A 15,027-nucleotide genomic window follows, 5' to 3' on the forward strand; every position below is an offset into this window, starting at 1 on the left:
TTCTGGCCTAGGAGAGCTTATCCTCCCTGAAAATGAACCTGGAAGCAGCATTATGCCAGGTTGTATATCTAATGTCTTTAAATTTGTATAGATCAAATAATTAACAACCGTATATAGAACTAACCACTGAGTTGAATAAAAGTGGTGTGAAGCAGTGGCATGATGCAGTTTTGGTCAGTTAATCCCGTTTTCTAGTATATATTTTTTCAAGTAGTTTTTTGCTTTGATAACTGAGTATACTTTGGAGAGGTGCTATATAAAGGTTTGAGAGCAGTACATTACTTCTGGGTGATAAAAGAGCACTTGTGTGTGAAGTCAAACAGCTGTCAAGAACATACAAGCAACCTTTCAGATATTTCCCTTCTGCATAAGGCAACCTAATTGCATTATCAGAAAAGAGCAGCAGGTTTAATAAATCATTACTTTTTGCCCAGTGGTGCTCAATCTATGGTCTGCTGGCTGGATCCAGTCTGTGGCATGGGGGATCAGCAGCAAGCAGCTTGGCCTGGCATGTCCCCTTCCCTTTCCTGTGCAATGCTGCGGATCCCCTTTACAGCCCTCCTTTCTCTTTTCCATCACTTGTGGCAGGCAGTAGGAAAGTGAAGCATCTTCCTCTCTCCCTTCCCTCCCTCTGACATTGACTTCTAGCTGGAGGGAGTGGTGCCTCGCAGTGCAACTGGGTTGTAGGCACCTGGCCCACTGCTTTAAAAGGTTGAGCACCACTGCCTCTGCATAGTTCATTAGCTGAAAGCCCTTTTAAGAGTTGAATATTCAAGAAACAAAACCTGCATATATGACAGGGAGGAATAAATGAGCTAATGAAAGCTGCGTTTATTGACTTTTTTTCTTGAATCCCCTTTTTGCAAACAGGAAAAGTGAATCCCACCCAGTGTGAAGCTGTTACGATGGTGGCAGCTCAAGTGATGGGAAATCATGTTGCTGTTACAATAGGAGGCAGCAATGGACACTTTGAATTGAATGTTTTCAAGCCCATGATTGTAAGCTCAAAACACTGTAATCATTTCAGAAACCATATATTTTCTTATATATTGTTTGTGAAGAATTTAAGACTGCCTGGGCAATGCAGTCACTAGAGTGATGAAGAAATATAAATATTAGGAGAAATGAGAATTCTTAACAGTAAATCAGTTTGTTTTGGAAAACAATTTGTTGTCCCATCTATGATGGATCGTTTTTTAGCACTTTGAGCTCAGAGGTACATATACTCTGATCATAGTACCCTGGCAGAAGAAAGGTAAACGACAGAACTGAGGCCACTAGGTTGAGCAACTTGTGTGAAGCCCTGAAGGGTCTGTCTTAGGACTGCTCATTCCAGAGCTTAGATGACACCGTTTGTTGTTGGGCAGTCTCTTTGGCCTTCCTGAAGTATGGTCTCCTGTAGGCAGGAAGACCTTTTCTAGTTATACCATTGCAATCTCCCATTTAATTTGATGATGTTCAAACTGCAACTTCAGATTAACAATGTTTACATAAACTAATTGTATGTATACTGCTTTCAATAAAAGGACTTGCCTGCCTTTCTCTTCAGGAAAGCTATGAAGAGGAAAGGAGCTGTAAGGAAGAATGAATTGAGGGGAAAAATAGGAATAATAAAGAGAAAAACCATAATAAGCACAGGAAATTCATGGAGAAGGGAGGGTGTAAAGTCAAAAGGAGAAAATTAAGAAACAAGGTAATGGTTAGAGAGGAAGAGAAAAAGTATAAAATAGTTGTTTTAGCCCTGCAGGAAAGATCCTAGATATAAAATAGTAGAAGTAGAAGATGCAGATCAGAAGTGGTAAAGGGAATGATGTAGCTAGCAACATAATGTCTTTTACTTGGTCATTTATTGACTACCATACTATTTAGAAGAGGGTCATTTAAAACAAGTCCATAAGACAGCTAAAACCCAGTTGTCTCTGAACATCCTAAATGAGGAGTTTCAAACTGGTTTGGCATTGGGGGCTCATTGGGAGCTGTATCTGGACCTCGGGACTGTGCAGGGACCAGATCCAGACTCACCCCCAGCTGCTAAAATGTGAGTTAACAGTATATTACTAATATACAGTGATATTATCATCAGAATATTTAGAAGTCTGTTTCCATTGGCAGTGCTTACTAAAAGTTTTTACTTTGGTGCCATCTACCAGATTATGTAATTGGAATCTTGCCTCCCAGATAAGATGATAATTAAAGCTTCCAAATGTCATCATCTACTGTTGTATAGTTTAGTTAAACCAAAATAAAAATAATTACCCAGCAGTTTACTCTGAGAAGCTTACGAAGATGCTTTCCTTACACGCACTAGTTTGGATAATATTCATTATGTGTAAGAATTCAACAACTCTTCAGTTTGAGAAGTTTTCCCCAAACGACTTCTTAAATATCAATGATTTTTATGTTACAGAACTAAGAGTACAATACAGTGCAATACACCGTTTCTAATGAAATTCTGTCAAATGGGAAGGTATTATAAGACCAATGATGTATTGGATCATTAAAATGCTAACAGCTGTGTCTAAACTTTCTGCCTTTTTTTTTTTTTTTTTTTTTTTAAAGATTAAAAATGTATTGAATTCTGCAAGGCTCCTTGGAGATGTTTGCATTTCATTCACTGACAACTGTGTGGTCGGGATCCAAGCCAATACAGAGAGAATCAACAAACTAATGAGCGAGTCTTTGATGTTGGTGACAGCACTTAATCCCCACATTGGTATGTCTCAAACTTTACCTGTTATTAGAACAAATTAGGGGTGCACCAATAGAGATTTTGGGGGCAGATACAGATGGCTAATTTTTAAGGAGACGTATCAGTTGATATCAATCCAGTTTCTGATACAGCTGTGTGCAGCTGGTAAGTCTGTTGTGGATGGGGAGGGGGGACGGAAGGGGTGTGGCAGACAGATCAAGGACCCTGATGAGGGATTGAGTGGGGCTGGGGCAGGTGCTGTCTGGACAGGGCAGGGTGCCAGACAGAGCCGCAGCTTGTCCAGGGGGTGTGGGGCGGCTCCTGCTGGTGCATGCACCCCAGGAGGGCATGGGGGTGGAGGGGCGTGTGCCCCCAGATCTGCATGGGTGGGGGAGCTGCCCTTTCCTTCCTGCCCTGTGTTGGCAGGATCCCGGCATGGGAGATCTGCAGCCCCAGCCCCTGCCCATGGCGGTGAGGGGAAGCTGTGGGTCCACAACTGGGCAGTGCCCCTAGTGGCTCAGCTGCACCCGTGGCTCCTCGCTATAAGCCTAGGGGGCCCACATAGCACTAGGCACATGGTGAAGACATGAATGGTCAGGGCCATTCCTACTAGAGATCTCTAAATTAGATATGTGCTATCAGTTAACTGTTTAACCAATATAATTAGAGGAGGTTAAACAGGTAATTTTTTAAATTATAACTTTAATTCTAATCTTAATTCCTGTCCAGGGTTTCTGCTTTTCAGTGCCTATGTTTTTATACCAGTTAGACTATTTTGTCACTAGGTGGCACCACTTATCTGTGTTGGAAACCAAGTGACAGAATTACTGATTTCTGTCCAACTTTACATAGCTGGTTTACCATAAGGAAAAATATGATTAGTTACCATAGTGCCTAGGACCCCAGTCATGGAACAGGACCTTATTTTATATAACACTAGAATGTGATAGTTTTCATTGTTGGCTGAAAAGAAAGTTTCTGTTCAAAACAGCCACATCTGGTTTTTAAGACTTTCCTGACAAGGTTCCTGGAGATCTGAGATAACTATACACTCAGTTGTCTTGTCCTAAACTTTCCAATAGTAACCAACTATTGCAGGTTAGCCACAAAACACTAGAGGAACTGTTTGAGGAAATACTTCACTGGACTGAATGGTGATGAGCCTAACTTTTTAAAATATTGTATGATAAAATGTTAATCAGATGTTCTATAGACATAATTTTTTCTATATCGCTTTTAATCGCTGTCTCTTAGGCAGGAAGTTGCTTCAGTAATATATCTGTTCATTATTTAAAATGAATTCAATTACTGCAGAGTTGCTGTAGTTATTAGTAGCCAGATTATGTGGAGGCCAGTTTTCCCATGGTTGCCTCTCTAACAAATTCTCTGAATCCCCATTTTACCTAAAGGACAATTAATCTTGTATTCTTTTTTTGATTTCACTGCAGGATATGACAAGGCAGCGAAGATTGCCAAAACTGCACACACAGAAGGGACAACACTAAAAGAAGCTGCTATTAAGCTTGGATTCCTTACATCAGAACAGTTTGATCAATGGGTGAAGCCTACGGAGATGCTTGGTCCTCAGTGACTTTAACAAGTGTACTTAACAGAAGAATTTAAATTGTATAATATAAAATATTATGGGGCCTGTTTGTTTTGTCTCTCATTGTCACTTGCCTCATGAATGACCATATATTTTTCCTTTGTGAGATATAAGGCTAGAATGGTTTTCTGACACAACATACATACACAGAAGAAAAATCTTTCCCCAGAAGATTGCTTCAGTGGCAGCTCAGTACCAGGATTATTTCAATATGTATTTAACTTAAATATATTTCTGAAAAAAAATAACTGCAAATTTGAAATGGTGTTACCAGAACAACATGTGAATGACTAATTTACTGGATATTCTCTAAAGTATCCCATCTTGAGAAGACCACTGATACCCAACTGCATTTTAGTTAAGACTTTCATTTCTGCTTCCCTTCCCTCATCTACCACCATAAGACATTTTTCTTTAAAGTAATAAACCTGAAGGATGCTATAGTCAGCAGGGTTCTTGGTTTTTGAGCGCAGTCTTCTGGGGGGAAACCAAGGGTCCTGAATACAAATAGAGCAGCTTCCTGCCACCCCCTGGCTGGAGCACCAGGTGGGGAAGCTACAGCACAAATACAGGTTTCCCTCGCTTTATGCAGGTTGTGTGTGTGTGAATTCACTCTTATTCATTGACCCTTTTTCTGCCAAAAATTTGTTATATGCAAGGCAAACTCACTCCTATGCGATTGCTGTGGTGGAAGCCTGCAGTCAGCTGCTTTGTGTGGCGCAGTGTGGGAGTGATGCGCACCGAAATATAGTCTGTGTGGATCTGTGCCCCTCACTTGTTGTCTGCAACATGTGTTTCTGTAGTTGCCATTGCCATTATAGTGCTCTGTGCTTGTGTATACTGCCTACTGTTGGCAAGTACCAAAATGGTCTTGTAAAAGTGGAAAAAATGGGTCTCGGGGTCAGTACACTTCAGGTCTTAGAACTGCGCCTATTTGTTATGTTGTGAAGTGGGTTCCCTTTATGTGAATTTGAGTTATGTGCTGTTTTCCAGGAATGCATGTACAGCATAAAGTAAGGGAAACCTGTAAGCATGCCCAGGCTTTACTGAGGAGGCTGAGGGTCTTGCCTTGTCCTGTGCTGGGGGGAGCTGCCTCTGTTCTGCATGATCCTGCTCTCACCATGGCTGCTTGTGGGAGCCTTTCTGGGGAGCCCTGGTGGGGGTGAGGCAGAGAGGGCATGAGCCCAGAGCTTTCAGACAGGCACCCAAGCTGCAGAGAGGGACTGGCCCCCTACCCTGGGGGTTTGCTGAGCTCCTTGCAGTAGATACAGGGGAGTTGGTGCGAGGACATGGGCAGGCCGGTGCTTTGGCTAAATGCGATCTCTTGAATTAAGCCACCTGCGTCGGGCGAACGAAGCTGTGTGAGCTCTGGGGCAGAGACGCTCTTCCTTGTGTTTGTTCCCGGAAACTGACGCAAAGCTTTGTTCCTACGGCTCAGCTGGTCTAACAACAACAGACCCCGCCTGCTCGCCCTTTAACTGTGCGGATGACTTGCCCTGCCCCCTCCCCTCAAGGCAGGGTGCGATTCGCCCCTCCCGGCAAGGAGGGCAGAAGAGCCGGCGCGGTCATTATGCCCTCACTTCCGCCCGTGCTTGGGGCCATTTCCCGTCCCTCGCACTCCGGGATTGGCTGCGGGGCGCTTGGGGCGCAGGCGCAGTAGCGGGCGCCCGGGAGGGGCGGGCTCACGGTGCATTTCCGGGTTGGGGGCGCTACGGTCTCGGTGCGGCCAGGTTCGGATCCCGCCGCCATGAATCGCTTCTTCGGGAAGGCGAAGCCGAAGGCGCCACCGCCGAGCCTCACGGACTGCATCGGCACGGTGGGTGTGGGGCTGGGCGCGGCCCCTGCGGGGGGCTCGGCTCGCTTCTCTGCCCCGGGCGGGGCGGGAGCAGCGCAGGTCGCTGTGGGGGCGGCTCGCTGCTTCCGCAGAGCCCGCGGAGCTGCTCTACCGCCTGCCCCGCGCCAGTGTTGCGGGGTCTTCAATCTGCGATGACCGCACTGGAAGTTCGAAATTACCATATTTCCTGGAAAACTATCGTACGCTGATATTTATGGTTCTGGAGTCTTGGATTTGGAATGAGTTTTGGCTAATTCGGCCGTGGAAACAAATTAAATAATAATACCCCTCCCCCCAAAAAAACCAACCAACCAACCAAACGAACAAACAACAACCCCGAAACCAAACCAGCCAACCCAAAAGTCGGCTACAACTCTTGAGAGTGACTTGGTTTTTGTGTATACTGCGTCAATTGGCTTCCTCCAAAATTATTGCCTGTTTTGAACATTTTTACTATTATTGGCTGTACGTCGTACAAGAGTTGACATTATCGTACAAATACAATATCGTACACCTGGTGACACTGTCCGGCTCCTTCATGCGCTAGGGCGGGTACCTGTGTAGCAGGGGAACCGTAGGCCTTGCAGGAAGGCTGGAGAGATGGTGCTTTGGTTTGTAGTTTTGCCCCAGCAGGGCACTGGGGAGAGCAGTGTGGAGCTAATACAGGCTTGCTCTATCCCTTTGCCTGTTAGCTTATTCTCAAAGTGGCTGATCTGACAGTACGCTAGTCCCTTGATGTACCTGTTTTCAGTTGCTGCTGCTGTTTGTTGCTTGCGGGATAAGCAGACTGGTGGCAGAGTCCTTTTCAGGTGGCCTTCTTGTGAATGCTTAGCTTCTTCCTGAACACGGGGTGACTAAACAGACATATAGATTCAATCAAAAAGTCCTGTGAGTGCCTGTTGTTAAGTTTTATTTTAGATAGGTTGAATTAAGCTAGTGTCTGTTCAGTGCAAAATAATTCTCGTATTCTGAAGTACAGTTAAAATACAAGTAACGCATAGTAGACTGGTTCTTACAAGAATTGTTTGTTCTGTGAGATGCTGAGGAAAAGAACTTAGTGAGGTGTGTGGTTTTTCAATTAGATTTGAGTCCTTTAAAGTGTCAGTGTTGCAGCCCTTCAAATAAATGGTTATTAAAAATGTACAGGCATTTGGGTCCGTTGAATTGGATGTTTTAATCATTCCTATTTAATTTATTTCTTTCTGTTTGGTAATTGTACTTTTGTATGCAGCAGCAGGAGTAAGTGGTCAAATTCCTTCTCTTGGAACAAAAGAGTGCAGCTAGAGTGTTAGGGTTGTTGCATAAGAAACACATGTCTGTTACTGGGATAAAAAGTATGTTAGGGTTTGGGGAATCATAGCAGGTTAGGGTTGGAAGGGACCTCAGGGTCATCTAGTCCAACCGTCTGCTCAAAACAGGACCATCCCCACTTAGATCATCCCAGCCAAGGCTCTGTTTAGCCAAGCCATAAAAACTTCCAAGGGTGGAGATTCTGCAGCCTCCCTAAGTAACCTGTTCCAGTGCTTCACCACCCTTCTAGTGACAAAGTTTTTCTATCCTGCTTAAACCTGTCTTGCTTCAACTTGATACCATTGCTTCTTGTTCTGTCATCTGCTACCACTGAGAACAGTCTAGCTCTATCTTCTTTCAAACCCCGCTTCAGGTAGTTGAAGGCTGCTATTGGCTCCCTTCTCAGTCTTTTCTTCTCCAGACTAAATAAGCCCAGTTCCCTCAGTCGTTCCTCATAAGTCATGTCCCCCAGCCCCCTCACCATTTCCATTGCCCTCTGCTGGATTCTTTCCAATTTGTTCACATTCCTTTTGTAGTGATGAGCCCAAAACTGACACAGTACTCCAGATGTGGCCTCACCAGTGCTGAATAGAGGGGAATTATCACTTCCTTTGATCTGCTGGCAACACACCTACCAGTGCAGCCCAGTATGCCATTATCTTCTTAGCAACAAGGGCACACTGCTGGCTTATCTTCATCTTATCTCCTGTAACCCTCAGGTCCTTTTCTGCAGAGCTGCTGCCCAGCAGCTCAGCCCCCAGCCTGTACCAGTGCATGGGATTGTTCTGTCTTAAGTGCACAGCTTTGTGCTTGTCCTTATTGAACCTCATAAGATTTCTTTTGGTTCAATCCTCCAATTTGTCTAGGTCCCTTTGAATCCTAACCCCACCCTCCAGTGTATCTACTACTCTCCACAGCTTGGTGTCATCTGCACACTTGTTGAGGATGCAATCCATCCCATTTTCCAGGTCATAGACGAAGATATTGAACAAAACTGGCCCCAGGACTGACCCTGTGTCACTCCACTTGATACTGGTGGTCAAATAGACATCAAGCCATTGACTGCTTCCTTCTGAGCCTGATGCTCCAGCCAGTTTTCTGTCCACCTTACAGTTCATTCATCCAGCCTGTTTTTCCTTGGCTTGCCTGCGAGAATGTTATGGGAAACTATATCAAAAGCCTTTGCTAAAATCAAGGGACACCACATCCACCGGTCTTCCCACGTCCACAGGGCCAGTCGTCTCATCATAGAAGGCAATCAGGTTGGTCAAGCATGACTCGCCCTTGGCAAATCCATGCTGACTGTTCCTAATCATCTTCTTTTCCTCCAAGTGCTTTGAAATGGATTCCTTGAGGATCTGATCCATGATTTTTCCAGGGACTGAAGTGAGGCTGACTGGTCTGTAGTTCCCTGGATCCTCCTTTCCCCCCTTTTTAAATATGGGCACTATGTTTGCTCTTTTCCAATCATGTAGGACTTCTGATTGTCATGAGTTTTCAAAGATGATGGCCAGTGGCTCAGCAGTCACATCAGCCAACTCCCTCAACACCCTTGGGTGTATCCTGTCTGGCTCCATAGACTTGTATATGTCCAGTTTTTCAAAACAGTCCCCGATCTGTTCTTTTGCCACAGTTAGCTGCTCACTTCCTCTCCAAACTGTGCTGCCTGGTGCAGTAGTCTGGGACCTGACCTTTTCTGTGAAGACTGAGGTGAAAAGGGCATTGAATACTTCAGACTTTTCTGTATCCTCTGGCACTAGGTTGCCTCCCCATTCAGTAAGTGATCCACGCCTTCCCTGATTTTCCTCTTGTTACTGGCATAACTTGTTGAAACCCTTCTTGTTACCCTTGCTAGCTGCAGCTCCAATTACACGTTGGGGGTTTGGGATGGTATAAAGGTTTCTGCCCTCCTAACGCATTATTTTTCTGGTGGTAAATGTAGTACCCCTATACTTATCAGTCACTTAAGCAGGAAAGAGCAAATCCTAAATTCAGTAAAGAAATCGTGTTTCTTTGTTAGCTGAGTGTTAGCTGGGATTCTCTTTTGACCATAGTGAGGACTTGTCATTTAATTTTGACAGCGAGCTCTGCTGTACATCAGTGATTTAAATGTATTGTTGAAGTTTGTGGACCTGCAGAGTGAGGTGCCAGTGCAGCCAACTCGATTGGCAATTGACAATGTAGTAATGTTTCGGACATCACCTAAAAACTGAGCTCCTGTTCATTTTGTGCCCACCAAAATCTCCGTTATGTAGTCTCTGTTGGATTAGGATAGGCTGTCCTAGTGACCTGCTTATGGTTATTTTATTATCCAGTGGGGGCATCCAGTTGCCCATGAAACAGAACTCCACCATGGAGCCAGCTGAGTATAAAATATGTGCTTGGTTTGTGGAAAGCTTCAGAAGGTGCAAGATGCCATAAGCATACAATACTTTGAAAATATTATGTGCTTTATTTTCCTTTTACTGATAAAGCAGATGACATCGTGAACAGCTTAATTGCAAATTTTTCAGTGCCATCTGTGACCAGGCATTTCTTCCCTAGTGTGGAGAGAACTGATAGCAATAACTCTATATGAAAAGTGCCTCTGGCGACAGTGTACTGCTGCGAGATATTGTAGGAAAGAGGTCTTACAGGAGCATAAAAGTAACAGAATGAACATCCTGACAAATTGCTTCTATCCAGATACTGTGATAGAAAATGAATTTGCAAATGTAGTGTCATTTCAATTTGAACAAAATAGTTAAATGGCTGTGTTTCACTCTAGTAATATTTCACAGAATGAAAAGCTTACACGTTAAATTTTTTGTGACTTTACCCTGAATATACAAAGTCAATAAATGTTAACTAAAAGGGTCTTTTTAAAAATTTTTTAAATAGTCTATACCACTGAAAGGAACCACATCCATGTCTGGTCATGAATTGTTCTCAACACAAGAGGCAAGGATTTCTTAGGGCGATATCTTCTATTGGACCACCTGCATTCTGAGACCTGAAGAAGAATGTCTTGCATTCAAAAGCTTGTCTAACTCTATCCCAGCTACGCAGTTGATCTAGTAAAAAATATCACCCTTAAGGAATCCTTACCACTTGCATAATTCTTGGACTCTTGGACCACTATGGCTATGTCACTCTAACACTACTATTTAACATGTACGCATGCATGCGCATGATAACAAGCAGCTGTGTATATGTGAACATGGTTTATTTCACGTGCTTGGCAAGTATCTTAACCATCAGTAAGAACCTTTTTTTTTTGCCTTTCTTGTACATAAGGTGGATACCAGAGCTGAGTCGATTGACAAGAAAATTTCTAGGCTCGATGCAGAACTGGTGAAGTATAAAGATCAGATGAAGAAAATGAGGGAGGGGCCTGCCAAGGTAAGAAGAATCCATCTAGCACCACCATGAGGAGTGACTCGTGTTTTAGTCTGTCATGTAATGTAGTGGTATCATAACCAGTTCTCCAGGTTCTTCCAAGTCTCCTTAGCAATGCTGCTTCTAACTTTGAGAGAGGATGGGCTTATTTTTTTTTCTTTTGGAATATCCCAGACTTGTATCCATGGTTTGTCCTTAGAGTTATAGTTTTATAAGGTTACTCTGTGTAAAATGAAAACAAAGTGGTTCCCCAGTCAGAAGCAACTTTCCCTGTGTTTTATGGCCTGCATTAGGCTTTCATAGGTGAGGAATATGGGCAAGAGATCTTTGACCACCTAGTTACATGCTGCTAGGATGGTTCTTCCTCTGCACTAATCATTGGCCCCTGTTCTCATAGTTATCATAGACTTCATTACATTTTCCACACCACAGAAAGGAGAGAATCTCATTAACCCCTGACTTGTAAATTTAGTTAGATTTATTGCTTCCTAAATGAGGCAAATGAGGGCTTGCTCTGTCAGAGGTCAGGGTGTGTTTTATTTGTTTACACCAAGCTTGAACCTACAAACGAGACCAGGGGGAGGAACAGAGGGAAAACAGGCGCCTAGAAGCTTTCAGCTTGCTCCTCCCAAAAAAACTAGCACTGAAAACTGGCTGCCACTTCTCCACAACACCCAGCTGTGGCACGAATTAAGCACCCTTTCTTTGGGTTGGAACCAACGACTCTGCAGGCCACATGTAGCCTGTAAGCCAGAGGTTTCCTACTTCTGATGTAAATGATTGAACCAAGCAAAAGCCTCATGACCTGGTAAAGGGGTAAACATTTAAAAGAAAAAAGTTGTTACATTACCTTACACAGTGTTGTTTGGTTGAAACCTGTCTATTAAATAATAGTATTACCCAGTGAAATTTGCTTCCTAACTTGATGTGCTCTGTGCTGTTCAAAGAGAACACACAAAACACTTGTTTTATTTATCACTGATGTGTACACATGCCTGTTTGAATAATAATGATTGGTGCAAAATGAATATTTCTTGTGTTTTAACTGTGTTGAACACTTCTCACAATGTAACTTAAGGGCTTTTCAGAGCTAGAAAATTATTTAAATGAAAGGAGATACATGTTAATGTATCTCAAGCTAATTTAGCCATATTACTTAATATCTGTCTGTTGCATCTCTTTCAGAATATGGTAAAGCAGAAAGCTTTGAGAGTGTTAAAGCAGAAGCGAATGTAAGTTTAAAGCTTCTTAATCCTTATTCAGTGAACTACTGCTTAGTATGGAGGGAGTGGTGGCACATTTGCTACTTCTTACTTTAATTTCTGTGCCATGTTTTGCAATTAAATTATTGAAGACATCAGTCACCTGTCTAGAAGCACTCATTTTTCTCATCTTGAAGTTATCACAGCTAAAAAGCTGACCGTGTCATCATACTGTCTCTTTTGTTAATGGATGGATATATAGTTGCTGTATATAACAATTGTATAACCAGTGTGCATGTGTATATGTAAAACATAAGCTGTCATAGTACCACAGTTAAAAAATTAGTTAAAACAAAATTAAATGTTTGTAAATCATTTGAAGTTTCGCTGGTCTCTGACTTCAGGGATATAGATGGATACTGCTGCATATTAATAACTAATTTGTGTGCATGCATCAGTTCTGTAACAGTTCTTCATATGCACAGCTGCTGGCCCTTTGGCTTCAATGGTGTTCTCAGCATGGTATGAAGGAACTCACTTGGGAAGACCCATGCTTTCCCATATTGCTGTGTCATGAATAAACAAATATGTATATAAGACCCTTACTATACCACCACAGGTTGTTTATACATAGCGTGACTGTATGTCCTGTTTGGCTGGGACACTCCTGGATTCCATAGACTGGTCTAGGCTGCTTAGTCATAGAATCATATCAAATTAGGATTTCACAGATTCACAAAAGTTTAGGGCTGGAAAGGACTTTGTGAGATCATTAGGTCTAGCCCCCCTGCTCTGGGCAGGAAAGACTGCTAGGGTCAAATAACTCCAGCAAGGTGTGCATGTAGTCTCCTTTTGAGGATCTCCAGAGTAAGTGCCTGCACCACCCTCACTGGGAGTCTATTCCAGAATCTGGTCACATGAACCATGAAGTTTTTCCTTATATCCAGACTGAAACCTTTTAGGAGTTTATGACCATGCTCTTGGTTTTCCTATGGGGTGCTTTGGTGAATAGTTGGTCACCTAGCCCCTGATGCTCACCCCGATACATTTTTAAGCTGCCGCCAAATCCCTCCTGAAAATCTTCTTTTCTAGGTTGAACGGTTCCATATCTGAGCTGGTTGGAAGGGACCGCAGGAAGTCATCTAGTCCAACCCCCTGCTCAAAGCAGGATCATCCCCAACTAGATCATCCCAGCCAAGGCTTTGTCTAGCTGGGTCTTAAAAACCTTCATGGATGGAGATTTCCCCCACCCCTCTGCATAGCCAGGTCCAGTGCTTTATTGAAGCAAAGAAGGCAGGTGGAGTGGAGCAGGTGCCATCTCACCTTCATGTGGCGCAACCTTGTTCCTGCACAGCAGCAGTGGTGCTTGCCTGGCACACCATGACGCTCCACCTTTGTGCAGAACTTTTGACCAACCAGCCAGGACTGGCCTAAGGAATCTGGGAGTGTCCCAGCCAAATCTAGATGTATGATCACCCTATTTAAACACTGATTAACATGGTGAAAGCTTAATCCTGCATGCAAAATAACTTTGTCCAGTAGCAATCCAATAGACAAGGTTTCAGTAGGTTGTGTAACAAAATTAAAAAACCTGTATAATTGATATAAAGGAAAAGTCTTTCCTTTTTTGTGAAGGCCTTCAATTTTTTGTGTCCTGCTTCAAATATCTTGTTTGTGGGCTGTGTCCCTTCCCCAGTTAAGACTGCTTACTTCCAGTCCATTATATTGCTATAAATATGATTTTTTTGTAATATTTTTAACAGGTATGAGCAGCAAAGGGATAATCTGGCACAGCAGTCTTTTAACATGGAACAGGCTAACTACACCATCCAGGCACTGAAGGATACAAAGACAACGGTATCATATCAGCATGTTTATCTTAAGTTTGCTTTATTTCATGCCTACTGCAGTAAAAACCATTTTGTTTCACTCTCCCTTTTAGGTTGATGCTATGAAACTGGGGGTGAAAGAAATGAAGAAGGCTTACAAGCAAGTCAAAATTGATCAGATTGAGGTGAGCTTTTGGCTTGTGTGTTACTAAACTGTCCGGAGGAAATGTGCTAATAGTCACCATAATAAAGAACTAAGCAGTGCCTAGCTTATTGCTTCAGCAATAATTGAGCTGACCAACAGTTTTTCTTAAAGATGGAACTATGTGTTATGCATATTGCTTATCTTCATCCTCTGGATTTGTAGTTCCTCTGTTATTGTACAACCAACTCTTGGCTTTAAATTGCATCAGATTGTGATACCTCACTGCTCTAGTCTTTCTCTCTCACCCATGCTTGATGGTGATCTACCCTTGTTGTCTGCATTCCACTTTGTCTACCTACATTCTTCCATATTTTTTTATAATGTGAATCCATCCTCCTGCCTGATACCGTGGCTTCTCCTGGCACATACTGAAAACATACTCTTAGCAGGTGCACATAGCCTCATCTTTCCCTCAGAAATGTTTTGATAAATAACATGGCTTTAAAAAAGGAAGGTAGGAAGAAAATATTCTAAACTGTAGTGCTAAACCTCTCTTTGTATATTGTTTACATCTTCTTCCACAATCCCTCACAGTCAAGGATGATTGTCTTCCATGATTTGATTGCCTTATCTGTGTGTCTGAAGATGGCTGATGAAGCCTATCAGAGATTGACAGACTCTGTTGCAGCTTGGACATGTATTTCCATGTGGGATGGGTGGCTCTGGACTTTTTTTTTGATCTGAGACGCGCTGTGTCTGCCACTCCTGCTTTTCCATCTCCTGTTGTTGTGAGGTTTCAAAGTACTGAGATCCCTGCTGTAGACTCTTCCTTCATTTGGGGTGGTCCTGGGCAATTGTCTCCCATTAGTTGACATCGATGTTGCATTTTTTTAAAACTGGCCTTGAGGACATCCCTGAAGTGCTTTCTCTGCCTTCTTCTTGAGCGTATGCCTTTGCTGAGTTGGGAGAATAAATCTTGCTTCAGGAGTCTGGAGTCAGACATCCAAATGACATGGCCGGCCCAACAAAGTTGATGTTGGATAATTGTTGCTTC

At 43.1% G+C, this 15,027-nt stretch overlaps 2 protein-coding genes across 2 annotated transcripts in view; both read left to right on the forward strand.

The window, feature by feature from the left end:
• The window catches only part of FH (fumarate hydratase), a 32,094-nt gene extending 27,752 nt beyond the window's left edge, over positions 1-4,342 (forward strand). Inside the window, exons 9-11 of the mRNA XM_019509212.1 lie at positions 871-998; positions 2,560-2,713; positions 4,138-4,342. Of these exons, the coding sequence (XP_019364757.1) occupies positions 871-998; positions 2,560-2,713; positions 4,138-4,280 (425 nt within the window). The 3' untranslated portion in view covers positions 4,281-4,342. The remainder of the gene's footprint in view (positions 1-870; positions 999-2,559; positions 2,714-4,137) is intronic.
• A 1,628-nt stretch (positions 4,343-5,970) lies between these two features.
• The window catches only part of CHMP5 (charged multivesicular body protein 5), a 19,117-nt gene continuing 10,060 nt past the window's right edge, over positions 5,971-15,027 (forward strand). Inside the window, exons 1-5 of the mRNA XM_019509214.1 lie at positions 5,971-6,111; positions 10,696-10,800; positions 11,983-12,029; positions 13,763-13,856; positions 13,942-14,013. Of these exons, the coding sequence (XP_019364759.1) occupies positions 6,043-6,111; positions 10,696-10,800; positions 11,983-12,029; positions 13,763-13,856; positions 13,942-14,013 (387 nt within the window). The 5' untranslated portion in view covers positions 5,971-6,042. The remainder of the gene's footprint in view (positions 6,112-10,695; positions 10,801-11,982; positions 12,030-13,762; positions 13,857-13,941; positions 14,014-15,027) is intronic.

This window comes from Gavialis gangeticus, unplaced genomic scaffold, assembly GCF_001723915.1.
Source record: "Gavialis gangeticus isolate Ggan-Ray unplaced genomic scaffold, GavGan_comp1, whole genome shotgun sequence".
NCBI lineage: Eukaryota > Metazoa > Chordata > Crocodylia > Gavialidae > Gavialis > Gavialis gangeticus.